The following is a 19,287-nucleotide window of genomic DNA, read 5'->3' as shown; positions in this document are numbered from 1 at the left end:
TTTTATTGTGAGGTATCTCAAAAAAATAAATACATACATACTATCATGGTGCCATTCAAGAAAATTACAAGTTACAGTTGAATGCTGGAGAGCCAAGGGCTTTCATTGCAGCCTTCCCAAGTCAAGGATATTTCCAACTATATAAAACTATGTGCATATGTGTAACAAAAATAGAGAAAAACAAATTGATGTCTTTCATGGTCTGTAGCTCTGCCAGTCTTTTCCAAAGAGAAACCCTGCCTTGAAAAACCAAGCATCAATCGATTAATTATTTGAAAATTAAAAATGAACCTCAGAGCATGTGTAGGGCTTGCTCCCTGGCTCCTTGGAAGCTTGTGTCCCCGCTCAGAGCATGTCTGCACTCATGCCCTGAGCCCCTGGGAACTGCCCTGCTCTCCTCTGCTCCTTCGAGACTTCACAAGCAAGATCTCCCTGAGCACAGCGTTCTAGGTTCATCTCCGTTGTCACAATGGTACTTCTGGTATCGCCAGATGTTCCTGACAGAATCAGCGCTCAGGTCTCCGCCCTTCTCCATGACCGCTTCACCGTTAGTCTCTGCGGCCCCGGAGCAGACTTTAAGCAGAGCTTGTCATTCAGCCTCTCTCCCGCGGCCTCCTTCTCACCGGTTCATTGCCCTGCAGGCATGGGTCTTCCCATCAGCTCTGGTGATGTCGAGCTCCAGCTCCCCTCAAACAGCTCCGTGTGAACACTGGCCACCTCCCACATGAGTGAGCATGGAGGATCGTAGCATCCCTTTGAGCTTCCATTCAGAATTAGCGCCCATACCCACAGTTCCACTGTGCCCACTGGGCACAGTTATGCACAGTAAACATTCAGCATCCTGCTTCACCCTCTGTCAGGAGCAGGGCACATTTGCAGCAGATCTCAGGGCAGAACTTGAACGCGCATCCAGAGACACATCCTAGAATACACCTCGGCATTTCCGAGTTCCGGTATTAGTTGTCGGGTCGATCTCAGGCTCGCTAAAAGGCAACAGAGTTAAGAGAATTAAGTGCTCTGGGCTGAAATCCAGGCTGCCGCACTCCCTCCTTACTGGTCATGTGACACAGACTCTGCTAACCTATCCTGTGGATTCCCTGTCCTGTAAATTTCAGATAATGCTGGTACCTATCTTGTAGGCTGTGAGGATTGCACGGCTTGCCATATTCAGACTACAAAAGGCCCCGTACACAACAAGTGGTCAATAAATGTTTTGGGATGGCCTTAGCAATGATGCGCCACACAGAGAACAGACAGGGTCCTCCATTCCCTGCCTTCAGAGAGCCTACAGTTCAGCACAGCAAACAGGCAAAGAAACAGCATTTTCATCCACAGTGGAAGTTGGTGGTGAGAAACACCAGTTCACATGCGGTGCCAGGCAAATCTGGTCTCCCTACATCCCAAGTGTCTATTGACTACATAATGAGGCAATAGCAGTGAGTGGCAACAATATGAGCTGAGCCACATGCTGAACGGGGACAACAGATGGCAAAAGCATGCACGCATGCATGCATGCCGCTTCTCTAAGAAGCCTCTACATAGGGATGTATGTAGAAGAGAAACAGATACTAAAACTTGGATTTTGCAGGACTAGAGAGATGGTTCGGCCATCTACAGCGCTTACGCACTTGCAGAAGATGTGGGTTCAGTCTCGGTACCACCCAGCTAATGACTGTCTGGAACTCAGCTCCAAGGGATTTGATTGATGTCCTGTTCTGGCCTTTGAGGGCATGGCACACATGTGGAGCACATACACACGTACAGGCAAAACACTCTAAAATATATTTTAAAAAACATTAAAGTAAAAATAAATAAAATTAGCATCACAAGTCAGCACGCAAGACAAGCAAGATCACCCCAAGACCAGAACAGCACTGGGAGCTGGTGGTGGTAGGATTGCCGGCAATCTTGCATCACCTTTCCCAGTCTACAGTGATATGATGACAGGGATGGGTGACTTTATAGACTATGGCAAAGAGGTGCCCTGACCTCCCATAGCCTCTTAACAGGGCGCTTTTCATAATTCTCTCCCTCTTAAAACATTCATTTTTTAAGCTGGGAAGTCCCACATTATTTGACATTAAGCCTAACTGAGCCCTTTCTTGGAATTGTCTTGTTAACGTTATTAATATTGACCTCTTGTGGCCACCGTAGGCAACTGCATGCAAAATCGGACGCGATGCCTGTCGGCCACACTGCAAGCCACTCCTGACCCGACTGTTCTGTTCTTCAAACTACTTAGCAGTTACAAGCTGATCAGGCCCTACCTCCAAGCAACTGCATCTCGAAGGACCCGCCTCTGGCTTCCCCGAAGCGTTGTGAATCCCTTTCCCGGCTGAGGCGCTTTCCCCTTCCACGTTGCCAGGTGAGGCCATTGGCCCCTGCAGGCTCTGACGCCCCCGCGCGGCTCTGCCAGGCGGGGGATGCTGCTCATGCTGTTTTCCTTAGAATGCGGTTTAGAAAAGCTTCTTTGATCCTTGAGTGTTTGTTTGGTTTGGATTTTTGTTTTTTATAATCCAGTTCAAACCTTCCACTGTAGTCTTCAAGCAGGATGTGTTGTTTCCTTTTGATTTGTTAAGAGTTTAGCGACCAACTGTTTGCTGTGCACAGCATTCGGGCCTACTAACTCAGCCAGGCTCTCATGGGGGCACAATAACTGAATTTATACTGCATGGTTATCAAATAAGTAGAACTACATGGTTATTTCTTCGAAAAAAACTCTAGATGATGAATTTAATAGTGAAAAAGGTGTTTCTAATTTTCCCTTTGGTGAAGGAATAAAAGTAAAAAAAAAAAAAAAAAAACCACTCCCCAGAAACCCACCAATCAGATCTGCAATCCGCACTTCAGGCCTTGGGCAACTTTCTCACACTTGTGATCCCAGAGTCACAGATGACCTCCTCCTCCAAAGGACCTTAAGGCCCTCCCCTCTTCCCTCCCCCTCCCTTGCTCTCCCTCCTCTTCCCCTCCATTTGTGGGTAGAAACAGATGAACTTACAGAGAAGTGTTTACCCGCATCATTTCTTCCTGCAGCCCTGGAGTGGGGAGGGAGGACTTGGAGCTAGAAAGTGACCAAACCTCATCTGTGGGATTATCTTATGTTCCTACTGCTGGAAGCTAGGGTTCCACTCAGTCCTGAACTTGGATTTGCTACCAGTGACCAAGGAAGGATGGGAGGATTACCAGCCTAGCAGATGACAGACACCCCGTCTGGAGGGAAGCAGCCTCTTCCTTGGGCCTACTCCCTCCAGGCAACCACCTCAGCTTCCCTGAACACTTGACCATCTGTGCTTGGTTCTTAGCAACGGGGTCCTTCTCTACCACCTCTCCCTCCTTCTCTTCTGCCTCCTCCTTTATCCACCAAATTGTGAAGCCCTGTCTTTCTCTGAGGCCTCTCCGGCCAGCTCATGCCATCTCTCCATACTTCCTAACACTGCCTGAATTCAAAAGCCCCCTGTCTCCTTCTCCCCAATCCCTCCACAGCAGTCTTTCTAAAGTGACATCATACACTTAACCTCTGCGACCTCTTTCACAACTGGCATCACCTTCAAGATAAAATTCAAGCTCCACTGCTTGGTACATGAAGCTTAGGACGGTACTCATCCTGTAGGCTGCTGTTGCATACAACACACAGTGGCGTAGGGTAGCCTCGAGCAGGCCTGTTCTGGTCTCCTCACGGTATTTGTGGTGTCTTTGAAAGACTGCCACTTTCGTGTAGGGTGTGAAGTCCAGAAACGGTGACAAATAAGGCCCAGGACAGCCCTGTGACAAAGAACTACCCAAACCCAAACAATCAAGGTCGCTATAGGAAGAGCCCTTGGTCTAGAAGCAGAGTCTGGAAGGAAAGCCCCAGCCCTGCTGCTTGGAGCTGTGTGGGCTTGCCAAGAATAATGCCACACATGTAACACCAGAGAAGGGTGGCAAATGAATGGCATAAAAATGGCATAAAAATGACAAAGTGTTGGGAGCTGTTGAGGGCTATAGAGCCCCAGACCCTGAATTCCCTGTGAGCGGCTTGTTTTTTCTATGCTTGCAGCTGCTCTGAGCATGAGACCTTGATGGCAGGCTGGTGGGTCTGCAGCTGAAAGATCTCGAGAGCTGGGGCATGGCCAGAGCTCTACATAAGCTTCCCCTGAGCACAATAAAGTTGCCACTCTTTTTTTTTTCTAAATATTTATTTATTATGTATACAATATTCTGTCTGTGTGTATGCCTGCAGGCCAGAAGAGGGCACCAGACCCCATTACAGATGGTTGTGAGCCACCATGTGGTTGCTGGGAATTGAACTCAGGACCTTTAGAAGAGCAGACAATGCTCTTAACCTCTGAGCCATCTCTCCAGCCCTAAAGTTGCCACTCTTGTATCAAGAGTGACCCCTGTCCCTGTCTGTTTGTGTGCCTTTGTATGTTTAAGTCTTAAGCTTAGTTCCCCGCTTGCAACCGAATCTGTAGTACCCTGGGGAGCTGCAGGCGTAATACCATATAGATCATAGTACAGGACCATTTTGGTGTTTAACTGATGGAGGAGTTAATTTCATTGGTTAAATAAAGAAACTGCCTTAGCCCTTTAATAGGACAGAAAATTAGGTAGGCAGAGTAGACAGAACAGAATGCTGGGAGAAAGAAGCCGAGTCAATGAGTCGCCATGATTCTCCCACTCCAGACAGACGCAGGTTAAGATCCTCCCTGGTAAGCCACCTCGTGGGGCTACACAGAATATCAGAAATGGGTTAGATCAATATGTAAGAGCTAGACAATAAGAGGCTGGAACTAATGGGCCAGGCAGTGTTCAAAAGAATAGTTTCCGTGTAATTATTTCGGGTGTAAAGCTAGCCGGGTGGCCCGGAGCTGGGGTGGCAGGACGCAGCCCGCTGCTCCTCACTACATTTAACAATAAAGGTCCTTTATAATGTAAGATGTTCAACAGGCGATCTGAGGAATGGGTGACCCAGGTAACAAGCTCAGTTCTGAAGTTCACCTCTTCTTTTAGTGACAGGCATGAGAGGCACAGGATTCATTTGTATCCACCATTCTCCAGTTTTGGGCGTTCAGACCTAAGGATCTCTGTATGCTAGTCAAGTACTCTATTATTCTCCAAGCCCAGGATTTTCTCTTACACACACACACACACACACACACACACACACACACACACACACACGGATGGATGGTGGTGGGGATTAAGATGCCCTTGTGATGGGAATGAAAATGGGCCAGAATTGACTACTATGTTTGCAGATGGTTTTGGCTATTACAGAATGTCTTCCCCAGATAGGAGGTGGAGCAACTCTACCTGTCTGACTTTTGCCCTTGGAGACCTATAAGCATATGTTACCCTCCTCTCCGAAGACAGTGACTCTATCTTAAAATAAACTAGCAAGCTTTTTTAAAATACTGTTTCTGTAGGCTGCAGAGATGACTCAGAATTAAAGAGCACTTTCTGCTCTTCAAGAGGTTCCATTCCCAGTACACACCTGGTTGCCAACGATTTTTAACTCCCATACCAGGGGATCTGATGCCCTCTTCTGTCCTTCATGGGTAATGCATGCATGTGATGTACAGACATACCTATAAACACCCATACACATAAAATAAAAATATTTCAAAAACCTTTAAAGTTTAACACTTTAATATGGAAATTGGAACTCTACCCAAAGTAAACCAAATGAGGCTCTCCTAAGATGTGCCCAAGCTTGCACACTTTAAAGCCCCACCCCAGAAACTGTGGTTTGGTAGAAGGAAGTACAGCCTGGACACAGCTCTTGCCTGAGGTCTTCAGGTGCTCGAGTACATAGCCAGGTTGACACCTGCTGACAAAGGCCTTTTCTGGCCACCTCAAGACACTATTACTTTCTTGTCTAGGTCCTTGTCTATGGGGCTTCTCTCGAAGCCCATGGACTGTCTGAAAGTCCCTGATGAAACTCATTGTCCAGGTTGAACCCAGGTTGAGTCAAGATATCTATTTAGAGTTCTGACATTAGTGGCTATAATTGTTCCCCAAGGTGGCTTCAGCACAGAGACAGGCCAGTCATCCTTTGGTACCAATGCCTGCTTCTTGAAGTGTGCTCAAGCCCAGGTTCACCTACATAAAACCTACTGTAACCTACTTTCTACAACTCAATGTGTATTTGGGCAGAGCTATTTATCCTATTATAATATCCTACATCAAAGGCAGAATGAGTAGCTGAATAAACAAGCATACACATTCTGTCCAGAATTTTTTTTTATTTGTGTATTAGTATGTTGGGGGGGGGGGGGGGGGTACTGTGAGGGCAATGCCTGAGCAGGCCAGAAGAGGGCACCGGTCCTCCTGGAGCGGGAAGTTGTCAGCCACCTGACATGGACTCTGAGGACCGAACTTGGGTCCTCTCGAAGAGCAGAATTCACATTTAACCACTCAGCCATCTCTCCAGCCTTGCTGGGACCTTCGTTACCCCATGGCTGACATCATAATTGAGTCAGTTTCAAAAATTCACTAGTGGTAAAGGGATTCTGCAGTGTGATTATAAGATCATAGATCCCCCGTTGAGCAGAGGACCTGACATCCCAGGTTGGAGGCTGAGACAAAAGTAGGGTGTTTTTTCATAACACAGTGATGCAATGGCTGTAATCCCAGAAGTCGGGGTGCAGAGGTAGGGGATTTAATCTCAAGGCAAAGCTACAGCTCAGAACTACACCTTGTTCCACATGAAAGAAAACTGGGAGAGAAACAGCAATGCCAAAACATCCATAAACTTCTGACATCCTTTATTACATAAACACAGCTTTGGAAAGGAGCATAGGCTTTGCAGGGCCTGCTAAGCAAGGGGCTCCGAGTCGGGGTACTGAGCTCGCCACAATTAGGATATCAACAAAAGCTGATCTAACTTCAAATACTATTGTTTTCAGACACCATTTACTCCCTACAGCTAGGCCCCCATCACTACCTTCAATACGTTTAATATGATATTTCTTTTAATACCGTGTTCCTGGAGTTCTGCAGCCTATTGGAAAAACTGCTTGGGACACAACCAAGATTGTTCATTTCTTTTTAAGACCTACAGTTGCTGAGGGCAGGGCCCGAGAGGTCACATGTGTGCCTGGTGTGTCACTATGTGCTGATGCCCATGGCCTGCTCCACAGCACGGGTGTCGTCTGTGGGAGGTTTGGGGAGTTCCAGCATGGTGGTCGCCTTGTTCCTGGGATTCCCAGTAACCAGCATCCAGTGGTTCTTGGGTTTTTCAGCTCTGTGTGAATCCAGATGTGTGTGAGCTGCAACCTCAACTTCCTTCCCAAAATAGGTCCTGGAGCACAAAAGGATGGATTCCAGTTAGAAACTGAATGACAGCGCTCATCCCTCCTAGGAAATCCCTCTTGGACCAGACCACTCTGCAAGGCCCAGTAGAGCCCCTAAAATATACCTTTGCAGGAATATTTCCCCCCTGTTCTAGGAGGTTTAGGCACATGGGGTCCCTTTATAGTGAACATCCTCCCATCAGGGAAGACTTTACTGAATAGCAGCATCAAAGTTCTACACAAAGCATAATTCATAATTATGACATTTAAAAGTATCAGTTACAATTCCAGGCAATAGATGATGTGTGGGCCATGAAGGTATCTCTGACAAAGTTTTTCTCAAATATAATACATTTCTCAAATATAATACATTAAGTTTCTTTAGTGTTAAAAATAAGTATTTGTGCCAGGCGATGATGATGCACGCCTGTAATTCCAGCACTCAGGAGACAGAGGCAGATGAATCTCTGAGTTCGAGGCCAGCCTGGTCTACAGAGCAAGTTCCAGGACAGGATCCAAAACTACAGAGAAACCCTGTCTCAACTAACTAAATAAATAAGTAAAAGGTATTTGCAAAATCAAGTCTTTTGGATTTTAAATTCAGGACAATCAAAACTTCAGGTGATAAACATATGGACCACCCTGAATTTAAACTAAACTTTTGATTGTCTTCATAAATTTAGTAACCCCTTTCTTGAATTATAAAATAAAATGTGTCACTTGACAAGATAAAGTATTTGACGTGCCAACTGAGTGCTTATCTTTGTTTCACAGAGCAGAAAAATTCAAATAACGTTGAGCAAGAACAAGGATTTTCACATATTTGACTTGTCTAGTATGCTTAACACTAATCGAAAACAAAAATTGGCCTTAACTTTTAAATAATTTTCATGAACAATGTCATTGTTCTTAATTCAGCACCTAAAAACCTTCACTTCGCATGACTAGACACAGACGTCTAGTCAAACGTCTCTGCTTTTACGTGCACGACCTGAGCCCACTATGACATTCTTACACCCAGCAGTATGGTACCTTAGGGGGAGATGCCGATGGGCGGCCAAGGCTCGGTTTGTGTGGCGATGATAGATGACAAGTTTTTCATTTGCCTTACAGGATAGGAAAAGAGTACCATTAGCATTCTGTACAATTTCCTGGAAGCAAGAATCTAGAAAATATTACCATTCATTTCAATGTAGTGCATATATAACCTACAAGGCTGGGGAACCATGATGGGCTTCGTGAGATGCACCATGGTAGATATCTACAGGGAAGAATAATATTCAAAGTCATATGTAAGAAGATTTTTGACAACGTGAAACATGGCTGATGCTATTAAGTACACACACATACACGCACACACGTATATATTCAGCAGTTCCTAATGCCATCCTAGGAAGCCAAGCAAGGAGAGGATGGCTACCTAGAAAATTCTGCCAAGCTTCCTTCGCTGTGGATAAGGTGACCATCCTCCACCCTGTACAACTCGGAGGGAGCCTCCAGAAACTGGGATCCCCTGCCAGAACTTTGAAGAAATGGATCCACGGTGTGGGGCAGATTCAGAGGAACCTGGGACTGTAGCCCCTCCCCTATGGGCAATCCTATAAAACTGCTGATGCCCGATGCATGCAGTGAATCCTAAAATCCCTCCCTCTCCTATGACAGACGCCCCCTTCGATATGGAGCAAAGCCTTGGGTTGGGGAGGCAGAGGCAGCAAGCTTGCTCTGTGCCCATAGCAACCTCCCCAAAGGATCATGTCTCATGCTCCGTCACACTTGGTCCAGAGTTCAAATCAAGGGTGATCAGGGACTGTGCCTGCCTCGGTAGCCGCTTGCTGCCTCCTCCCTTCCCTCGGCTTCCCAGCATCTTTCGAGATGAGAACTTAAGCCAGGCAAAGTGGTGCTGTTTGGATACTTGAAAAGAAAGTCTTGGGCCAGCCTGGGCTACAGAGTGAGGAAAGAAAGGAGTGGGGAAGGAGAAGAGAGGAGGGGAGGAGAGAAAGGGAGGGAGGGGGAAAGAAGGAAATAAAGGAGAGCAGAAGAGAAGAGAGTGGAGGACGACAGGAGGAAAGAGAGGGCAGGGATAGAGGAAGAAAGGAGAGAGGGAAAGGAAGAGAGGGAGAGAAAGGAGAAAAGGGAGGGGAGGAGAAAGAGAAAAAAAGGGGGGAAGGGGATTAATGGAGGGAGGGAGGGAGAGGAGGAGGGAGGAAGATATGTATAGATTAGATTGCCAAGCGCATTGCAGGCAGGGATCTCATACAGAGCTGGTGGCCTGTATTGGGAGTGCCCAGGGACCCTGGGTCTTTTGTACTCTTTGTGCAGCGATTCTAATCTGCAACCGCCAGGGTTCAGAGACAGGAATTCAAAGCACTGCCTCAGAACCCAGCGCTGTCCACATATACATTACAAACGAAAGAAAAAGAAGAAATCTTCCTGCGGTTGGAGTGGCAGTGAGCCTCTGCCTGAGGGCCAGGTGTGAGCCCCAGCCCTTTCCTCTCACAGACCCCGGGCCCGTGTCCCGCGTGCCAAGCTCACCCTGACTGGGAAGCCTTCATATTCCAGGCGCAGCTGGGGGTCGAGGAAGGTAGCCTGCCAGCAGTTCAGGTGAGAGTTCTCATCTGTCAGAGTCACCTCCTGGAGCCAGGACTTCTTAGAGGACTTCAGAAGGGTCCTGTGGTCACTCGATAAATAGAGCTGGAAACGGCACATGAGCAGAGTCACCACTATGGGGAAAGCCGGGGAATGGGCCACCAGAGAGACTGTGCAGCAAGCAGGCATGAAAGCAGCTTCTAGAACCCTGTCCCTCCCCCTTCCTGTATCCCTCCCCCCTTCTCTTTCCTGTGATGGTTTGAATGAAAATGGTCCCCATGCTCTTATGCTTGAAGACTTGGGTCCCCAGTTGGTGGACTGTTTGGGAAGGGTTAGGAGGTGTGTGTGACCTTATTGGAAGAGGTGCCTCACCAGGGGTGGGCTTCAAGGTTTCGGAAGTCCATGCCATTCCCAGTTAGCTCTCTCTCTTCCTGCTTCCTACTTAAAGAGCAGATATGAGCCCTCAACTCCTCTTCCAGCGCCATCTCTGCCTAACTGATGCCGTTCCACCTGCCAGCATGGTCATGGACTCTTAACACTCTGGAACCATGAACCTCCAAATTAAATGCTTTTTTTTTTCTGTCGCCTCGGTTGTGGTGTTTTGTCTCAGCAACAGAAAACGTTTTCCATACTCCATTTCCTGCTCCCCTAACTCTTTCAAAACGTGGGACCTGGGTCTGTATCCTCCACGCTATAAATAACATTACCGAAACCAGGCACCTGAGATGAAGCACTCTTCAGCCTGGGCTCATCACAGCCTGCACTGGCTCCTGACTTTCTAGTGACCCTGACCATCTGGAGTCCTTGTTCCCATTGGGAATAGAGCTTAGATGCATGGCTACCCTTGTCAAGAGCCATCCCATCCAGCCGGAAGTTCAAAATGTTCTCTTTGTTAGCTCTTTGCTTGTTCGCCTTCACCTTGAACATGAAGGTGGTTTGTCTTTTAAACAAGGTTTTAGTGTGTTCAAAAAATTAGATTTTATATACGAGTGTTTTGTCAACATATATGCTGTGTGTATATACGTATATGAAGAAGGCTTCAGGTCCTCTGGGACTGGTTGTGAACCACCGTGTGCATGCTGAGAAATGAAGCTGGGTTTTCTACGAAAGCAACAAGTGCTCTTAGCCATTGAGCATTTCCTGGGCCCTTTGTGTGTGCTTTATTATCTACTAAGCTGTGTTTGAGGTTCAATGAGGAAGGCATGAGTAAGTTAGAATCCTCTGTACATTTTCTACCCAGCGAGAGGGGCGACGGGCTGTGGATAAGAGCAGTATCCTGCTACCCTCTGGGTGTTGACTGTCCCCCATATGACTGCTGATTCCCAAGGTGGCATCAGTGGAATACGGGGCCTCGTGAGAGGATCTCCTATGCTTAGAGGGTTCCTCCGAAGACAGATCAGACCGATGAGGCCCGGACCATAGTTGGCATTGAGAACAAAAAGATGGCTGATGTGTACTACGGAGAGAGAAAATGAACTGGACCTGGATAGAAAGGAGCTTTGCTGAAAAGCCGACAGGAGGGAACAACACTATCAAGACCAGTGCTCTGACCGTGTGAGGTGAGTCACAAAACCTGACCAAGAGCTGACGTGCCTTTCTGAGAGAATTGGAGAGACACCTTACAAGAGTCAAACCTCCAAAAGTTGTGAATAAAGAAAGCACTTAGTTTTACAGTGCCAGCCAAACAAAGTGGCATTTCCCTGCACAGGCTGAGGGACTGGAAAAGATAATTATTGCATTTAGCTCAAAGATTAATTCCTACTGTAACCCAGACAAAGGGAGAGAAAGGAAGGGAACAGAGATCTGTCAACGTGCATTACGGCGCTGTATAATTATAACACTGTAGCCCTAGTAAAAATAGACTTCAGTGGATCAAAATAGAACATTCAGGAAGAGCATGTGGTGCAGAGGATAATTTAATATGTGCCTAAGGAAGCACCGGGTGTCAGGAGGAAGAATTATTCGAGAACTAACACGTGAGATGGATGATCATTTGGGGAACTTGGGGGGCAAAACCTTTTACCAAAATAAATCTCAAGTGTATTAAAAAATAAATGTAAACAAATGTCAAACTGTAAACATCTAGAAAGTAATACTTCTCTTCCTTCTTATCAGATCCCTAACAGACTAAACCTTAAAAGCAATGTAGGGGCTAAGGAGATGACTCTGAATAAGACCCTGTCTCAAACAAGGCAAAAAGTGAAAACTGACTCCTAAATGGTGTCCTAGGCACACAGTCACATACGCGCACGAGTACACGCCCCCCACGCACACACAAATAAGTTTCAAAGGAAAACTGATAGATGCATCTCAAAAATACAATTAAAACAACTACAATTTAAAATGAGGAACGAAATAGCAGTAACAAATATTCAAAATTTAATCATCCAAAGGGCAGAGAGGTAAGCCCACATCGATAAAGAAACAAAGACCATATGGTTGCCAGGGAAAAGAATAAGGATGGCAAAAACAGGGAGAAAAAGTGAGGACGTACGAGAGGGAAGGGCAGAAGTTCAGGGACTGAACCAGGTACTGCGATATTTACATATCCTTTCCTGTTTGTCCAGAAGATTAGCAAAGATTTAAATTGTGCTGTTTGCCACGCTTAATGCCTTTTGCATTTATTGTTGCTGAGGGTACAATTGGCCCAATCAATTAAAGAACTGGTTTCATGTTACCTTTAAAAAGAAACGAAAAAAAGAAAAAACAGGATCTCACTCTGAAACACAGGCTGACCTGGAATTTGTGGCAATCCCCCTGCTTCAGCTCTCCAAGTGCTGAAAATATAGGTGTGTGTTACTATATCCAGCTCTCATACTTCTATTTGTATTCGCATTCTTGATATCAGTAATTCTAGGCCAAAAGAAAAAAATCTTTTCTGGAGAAAGACTCACTAACCAGGGTTTGAGGGGTGTGAGCTTTAAGCATTTACTCATCTACACACATGAAACCCTATATGTAATAGAAACTAGAGTAACAAACTCAGGCATGGTGGCACACACACGTGTAATCACAGAACTCAGAAGGCTAAGGCAAGAAGATCGCTAGTTCAAGGCCAGCCCTGGGCTGAATAGTAAGACCACCAAAAGAAGAAAGCAAAGGAGACTGCCCGAAGATATAGACTAAGGACTGGGTCACTCTGACATGGCTGCACAATAATATAATAATAAATAATATATATATTCCTTAAATGTAACGGTTAACGGGAGCTTTGAAAACAGCGAAGTAGAAAGAAGCTGCGTGCTCATTATGGTCACAGCCGAGTTGTGTGCTTTGAAGAAGACACATAGGAAAGCACCAATCGAAGAAGACAGATGCTGGTGTGCACATCTCTGGGTGCTACGCCCCTTCCTCAATGACCTATGCTTCATTTCTGTATCTAAACTCAGGCTGCAGATGGACACCTATGCATGGCATAGTTTGACTGGCACCGTTGGTTTGGCTTAGTGCTACCAAAAGGACTGATGTCATGTCGAACACTGGGATTTCCTGCTCGTGTCCTTTGTCTCATTTGCTGTCTGATAAGACACAGTTTGCAGGGGGGGGGCTTACTGGGGCTCACAGTTTCAGGAATTAGTCTCTCGTGGTGGGGAAGGCTTGGCAGCAGGGACAGCTATGGCTGTGCCTATGGGGCCACTGATTACGTCTCAACAGACCGAGGAGCAGAGAGATTGGGCCTGAACGAGAAAGAGCTATAAGGCTTTTTCCCACTGCCAATCACTTCCTCCAGCTGGTTCCCCAACTCCCAAAAGAGCCCCGCCCATTGGGAACTCAGTGTCCAAACACTGGAACCTATGGGGGCGGGGGCTTTTCACACTCAAACCATAACAATGCCCACGGTCCTAGCTCTGCCATTTAAAGCTGAATGCCTAGTTCCCAGTGTTCTTACGTCAGGGACGCAGGTGAAAACAATGGAGTCACCGTGTGTGAAGCAATTGCGGCATTGCCTGGCACAGTGCTCCAAACTTTATACATTACCAACTCAAATGGTTACTTTACACAAATCCCTATTACAGAGCTTGCATGGGAAACTCAAGGATGAGTTTATCTGGTTCTTTCTATTGTCTGTTTGGGTCTTTCCAGATCGGTCTCACTCTATGGCCCAGAGTCTCAGACTCACGGCAATCCTCCAGCCACCACCTCTCAAGGGCTGGGTTTATAGGTGTGAGCCATGGCACCTGGCCTATTGTACTTCATTATCTCCAAAGTAAAGGAGATTATCAGAGACTTAAGCTTCCTGACTTCGGCAAACTCGTCTTGTCCTTATTACTTCTTAGAAAAAAAATAATTGCTAATCAAAAGCTTAAAATGCCAGAGCTAGAAACAAGGGTCCATGCCTACACTCCCAGATATTAGACAGGACACTGAGACTTGAGGTTCACTTTGAGTCCAGAAGTTCAAGATTAGTCTAAGCAACGTATATCTTGCTGGCGTTGGTGGCATATGACAAATGTCAGTTAACCCGTTCATTCCATTTACTGTTTAACGTGGCATAAACTTTGGCTTTTTGATAGCTGCATTACCAAAAAAGATTTTTTTCTCTTCACTCCTTAGCTTTTAAGGACAGGGATGCTGTTTGCTTGTTTTGTTATTTACAAAGCTAAGAGGAAAGAATCGGGTACACAATGCCCACTGGACCCCACAGACTGAATCCATGGTGACAGCAGAAATGGGGCCCTCATCTGCACAGTCCCTCTGGAGGTAGCTCTTGGCCATTTTGATAAACAAGGACAGACGACAGGGGCACACACAGGAAGACTCACCGTCTTGCATTCCAGGCCTGCAGCTATTCCGAGGCAGAAGCTCTGCCCATATCTAAGGACTTGGCCCACAGCGCTCCTGTCTGAGCTGTCACTGGAGGGTTAGAGCAAGGGGAGAGAGTGAGGACTGTGCCTTCCCATCATTCCCTCACGTTTCTTAGGGCATCTATTCAAATGTCATACTCAAATAACAAAAGTTCCTCTCTGGTCTGTTTGGCTTGCCAGGCAAAGACCTCAGAGATGACGTCAAGAGACCCTGACAAGAATCACCATTCTGGACCCCAATATCCATTTTTGCAACATTACTTAAAATACTCTTAAGCACCAACTGTAAGATATTTTTTCCTTTTCTTGTATTTTTCTATTCATGTCTTTAGTTGAGAAATGCACGATTTTGTTTTTTGGTGTTTTGAGACAGCCTGACACTGAAGCCCAGGCTGACATGGAACTTAGAGGAATCCTCCTGCCTCGGACTCCTGGGAGTGCTGGGGTTACAGCTGTAAACCACCATAGCCAGCTATAAAAGGTCTTCCATTTTAGCCTCAACATCCAGCTAGCCCCACAGATCGAACCCAGAGCCTCCCCGCGCTCTGTAGCCTTTGATTGGAGTAGACTAAACTTGTCATGTCAAAGTTCATGACAAGAACTTCATATCATGTGTGCTACGTTTTTAGACGGACCAAAGTGATACCTCTGCAGGCATTTAATACAATCTTCCCTCATCATCTCCCAGGGACAGAAATGATCCTCGACTTTAAGTTGTTTTACTGCAAACCACCTGTACTTAAATTAAATGAAGGGTACAGGAGGATGCAAGGCTCTGTTCTTGTCACTGAAGGATTGCCACAGTCTTAAAGTCAAAACAGTAGTTTGAGTTGTGATTGTATGTCTCTAAGGGTCTCATTGATCATTTCCAAAACCGCAGGTCAATTTTGGTAGAAGACTGATTTGAAGAGAGGAAAACCCTTCTCGTGTAAACCTTTTATTAAATGACATTTTTGTTGCGAAGCTAGCAAGAGCCATGGAAACTCTCTTGTGAGCACAAAGCATCCTGTAACATTGTTTAGAAAAATCCTTTACTTCCAGGCAGAATGTAAGTTCAAGTCTCTGGATCTGACCACCATGAAGCAAATATTTTGAACTGAACACAATTAGCTAATAACCTGTTGTCTTCAGCAACGGGCATGTAAAGGGTCCTCAGCAATGTTTCTCAAGTAAGCAAGCAGGTTGAGATGTCAGAAAATGTTTCCATAACCTTTGCCTGCAGCCGTTATTACCTGATCCCAGTGTGTATTTGTGTGTATTTGTGTGTGTTCACAGTGGTATTCCTCAGGTGCTGTTCACCTTTTTAAAAAGTGTCTCATTTGACCTGAATTTCAGTAAGTAAGCTAGGCTGGCTAACCAGTAAGGCTCAGATCTGCATGGCTCTTCCTGCCCAGTGCGGGAATTACAAAAGTGTCACCCCACTAGGCTTTTTTAAATGGGGTTTCTAGGAATCCAGCTCAGGTCCTCACACGTATGAGGGAAACTAATGTCTCTTCTCAGATTAAGCTACAAATCCAAGCGGATACTGCCATGCCCTGAATGATAGTCTCTACCTCAAAATGGTGAAGGTGTTCCTGCCCGTCGGGACGGTGGTCTGGACAGCACTCACGCCACAGGGCATTTCCAACTCATCGCATAGCTGGGCTTTAACTTCATCCGGGCTCACACACAGGCACATGTCCCCTTCCAGAAACACGCCAGCCTCCTCCCCCCGGGCATGGTCAGGGTTCACAAGGATCACTTTATCGCCGTAGTGGACAAAGCCATCTTGGGATATTGAAAGCTCCATCTACAGTTTTAAAAGGAATTTTCCAATAAGCCAACCAATTCCTTAGCTGCTGAGACCGAGGTCCCTCCTGAGGGTACCTCCTTTTTTTCTCAGACTGGCACCATTTCAATAAGGCCCTCCCCTTCTTCTTTCTCTTAGTGTCCTTCCCTTCCACACGGTCAAGCAAGTTCCCGGTGACCCTAAACAAGGTCAAGCGAAGCTGTTGGAATTCACATAGGTTGGTTCCATTATAAATTCTCTTAACCCAACATTCTCGAGCTGCAACTAGAAGGCACTTTATTTGGGCAAGTGTTAATCCATCCCTTAGATGCAAACACATTAAGTAAACATAATTAAGGGGAGACTTTCCGTTATGTTTCTAAACCTTGGAGAACTTTTCAAAAACTGTACTTTTCAGATTTTCTTTTTTTAAGTTTTCAAAATGGCTAGTTGTTTAAGACGTTTTCCTTGCTTAACTCACACTTAATTTGACAGCCATTTGAAACTGGCGTTGGAATTTGAGATTACCGGTCTCAAGAGGTTCTTTTTCAGCCTTCTGTTTCTCTGGATAAGAAGTTGTCCCTTCTCCCTCTTCTCTAGGAAGTCTCTCATGCGCTCCTGGGGATGCAAAGACAGGGTAAAGGGAAGCCCAGGGCAGGGCTTGCAAAGCACAGATCCTGGTAGCTTTTCCTTCAGAAGCATCTCAAGTTCAAAAACAGTTTGACAACACAAAGGGAAATGTGATCGTGACAAACATGGCAGAAATGTCCTCAGCATGTCACGGAGGAGTGCTTAGAAAACCCTAAGAACAATGCATGGAGAAGAAAAAAGAGGGTCGCTATGCTTATCCCGTCCACAGACGGGATATTTGGAGACCAGCAGTCTCTACTGGGGTCCTCCTGACTGTGTGGTGAACATGTAGAAAGCCTAGGCAGGTGGATCTCTGAGTTTGAGGCCAGCCTGGTCTACAAGAGCTAGTCCAGGACAGGCTCCAAAACCACAGAGAAACCCTGTCTTGAAAAAAAAAAAAAAAAGCCTAGTTTTCGCTATACACTCGTAACCCCAGAACCTTCCCAACACCTAGGGGTGCCACAAAGCTGGCGAAGGCAGAGAACCCGGAAGGAGGCAATCTGTGCCTGCTGTGGGTTCAGGAACCGCGAAGCTGGTGCTCAGAGAGCAGATGCTCTACACTCAGAGGGGAGTGGAGGACACGGTGAGGCTGAGTGAGAAGAGGCTACGTGCTCAGAGCAGCACAGAGGGAGCGTGCAGGACAGGATCTAGGATCCTGGGAACGCGGCGGCACCCTGCGCACCTCCTCCAGGAAGACGTCTTCGTTCCAGTTGCCCATCCGGACTCCACGACCATACAAGTTCCGCACCGCCATCGTCCCTGCTCAGTCAGAAAGCCAGCTTCCCAGGACACTAGTGTTAGCGTGTCTCGTTGCCATGACGACCAGGCAGCTCCCGGTTGGTCAAGGTCCTCTTGGCTAGCCAATAAGTGACAGCACACCAGGTGCGCAGGTTCCATGTTCCGCCTTAGGCCACCTCACCCTGCCCCTCCCATCACTGCCGCGGTCTTCTGTGAGGAACACCGCAAAGTTGATTGGGAACACCCGCAGCACAATGTTTCAAATGCTCCGTAGGGGGAAGAAAGGTCTTGAAACTTTTTTCTTGGGTTGGATTTTTTTTTTTTTTTTTTTTTTTTTTTTTTTTTTGGTTTTTCGAGACAGGGTTTCTCTGTGGTTTTGGAGCCTGTCCTGGAACTAGCTCTTGTAGACCAGGCTGGTCTCGAACTCACAGAGATCCGCCTGCCTCTGCCTCCTGAGTGCTGGGATTAAAGGCGTGTGCCACCACCGCCCGGCTCAAATCAATATTTTTAAGAACTGACTACTTGAAAAAAAAAAAGTTTTTGATACAAAGTCTGGAGTAGCCCAGACTGGCCTCACAAGGATGACCTTGAACTTTCAATCCCTTCTGCCTTTACCTGGAATCCGGGATTCCAGGCACACACCACCGCATGTGTTTGTGCAGAGCTGGGAATTGGATGCAGGGCTAATATAGATGCTAGGAAGCATTCAACCAACTGAGCCAAATCCCCAGCCCCCAGACTTCACTTTGGAGACTCTCAACTCTTCATGGGGCCCCAAACTGGAACTTAGAATCCTCCTGCATGAACTTCCTAAGTCCTGGGATGGCAGGTGTTTCCCCCCCACCACACCCAGCACGGCACTATGACACTTTTTTTTTTTTTTTTTTTTTTTTTGGTTTTTCAAGGCAGGGTTTCTCTGTGGCTTTGGAGCCTGTCCTGGAACTAGCTCTGTAGACCAGGCTGGTCTCGAACTCACAGAGATCCGCCTGCCTCTGCCTCCCGAGTGCTGGGATTAAAGGCGTGCGCCACCACCGCCCGGCTACTATGACACAAATTAAAGGGGAAACAGATGCCATCATGAGCACTACTCCAGTGCAGTCCATTGGGCTAACTGGCATCACTGAAATGCTGGGCAGGACCAGCTCACAGGGACAGTGCACACTCATGTGCATGGGATTTATGACAGTACCAGCTACTCCATCACATCCAAGGTAAAAAAGGTCCAGTCCACAAGGATAATCCACAAAGATAATGTGCTCGCCCTCCTGGAGTCAGAAGAGGCTTGGAAGCTGTGCTGATCTCGGTGATGGGTCCTAGGTATCCATCCTCGGGGCCCATGGGATGACCCACAACTGTTCAATAAATAGAGAGTTTGCATTGTACTGAGAGAAAGAAGGGGGAAAAGCTTTATTTCGGTTCACATTATCAGAGGGTTGCCCTATGCCTTAGCCCCGTGACTGTTGGCCTGTGTTGAGGCAGAGCATTG

The 19,287-nt window shown here is 46.6% G+C and overlaps 1 protein-coding gene across 1 annotated transcript; it reads right to left on the bottom strand.

Annotated features, from left to right (window-relative positions):
* Positions 1–6,456: 6,456 nt before the first annotated feature.
* On the bottom strand, positions 6,457–17,844 carry Cfap161 (cilia and flagella associated protein 161). Its single transcript, XM_057756441.1, has 7 exons — positions 17,746–17,844; positions 16,962–17,051; positions 16,219–16,454; positions 14,624–14,714; positions 9,807–9,965; positions 8,307–8,380; positions 6,457–7,282 (listed from the first exon to the last, which is right to left on the bottom strand). Exons 1-7 carry the CDS (start codon positions 17,815–17,817, stop codon positions 7,090–7,092), a joined length of 915 nt encoding a protein of 304 aa, XP_057612424.1. The 5' UTR covers positions 17,818–17,844; the 3' UTR covers positions 6,457–7,089.
* Positions 17,845–19,287: the final 1,443 nt, after the last annotated feature.

The sequence above is a fragment of the Chionomys nivalis genome, chromosome 23, assembly GCF_950005125.1.
Source record: "Chionomys nivalis chromosome 23, mChiNiv1.1, whole genome shotgun sequence".
NCBI lineage: Eukaryota > Metazoa > Chordata > Mammalia > Rodentia > Cricetidae > Chionomys > Chionomys nivalis.
Note: the sequence above shows the minus strand (reverse complement) of the source record. Positions and strands in the feature narration are given on the sequence as shown.

What these genes read in the sequence shown, in the direction of transcription:
- Cfap161 (XM_057756441.1), bottom strand. Translation starts at nt 17,817, where the DNA reads ATGGCGGTGCGGAACTTGTATGGTCGTGGAGTCCGGATGGGCAACTGG. An exon ending in AAAAGAACCTCTTGAGACCG is followed by an intron (nt 16,455 to 16,961) that starts GTAATCTCAAAT and finishes TTAAAACTGTAG; the next exon opens with ATGGAGCTTTCAATATCCCA. An exon ending in ATGAAGGCTTCCCAGTCAGG is followed by an intron (nt 8,381 to 9,806) that starts GTGAGCTTGGCA and finishes CTATCCTGTAAG; the next exon opens with GCAAATGAAAAACTTGTCAT.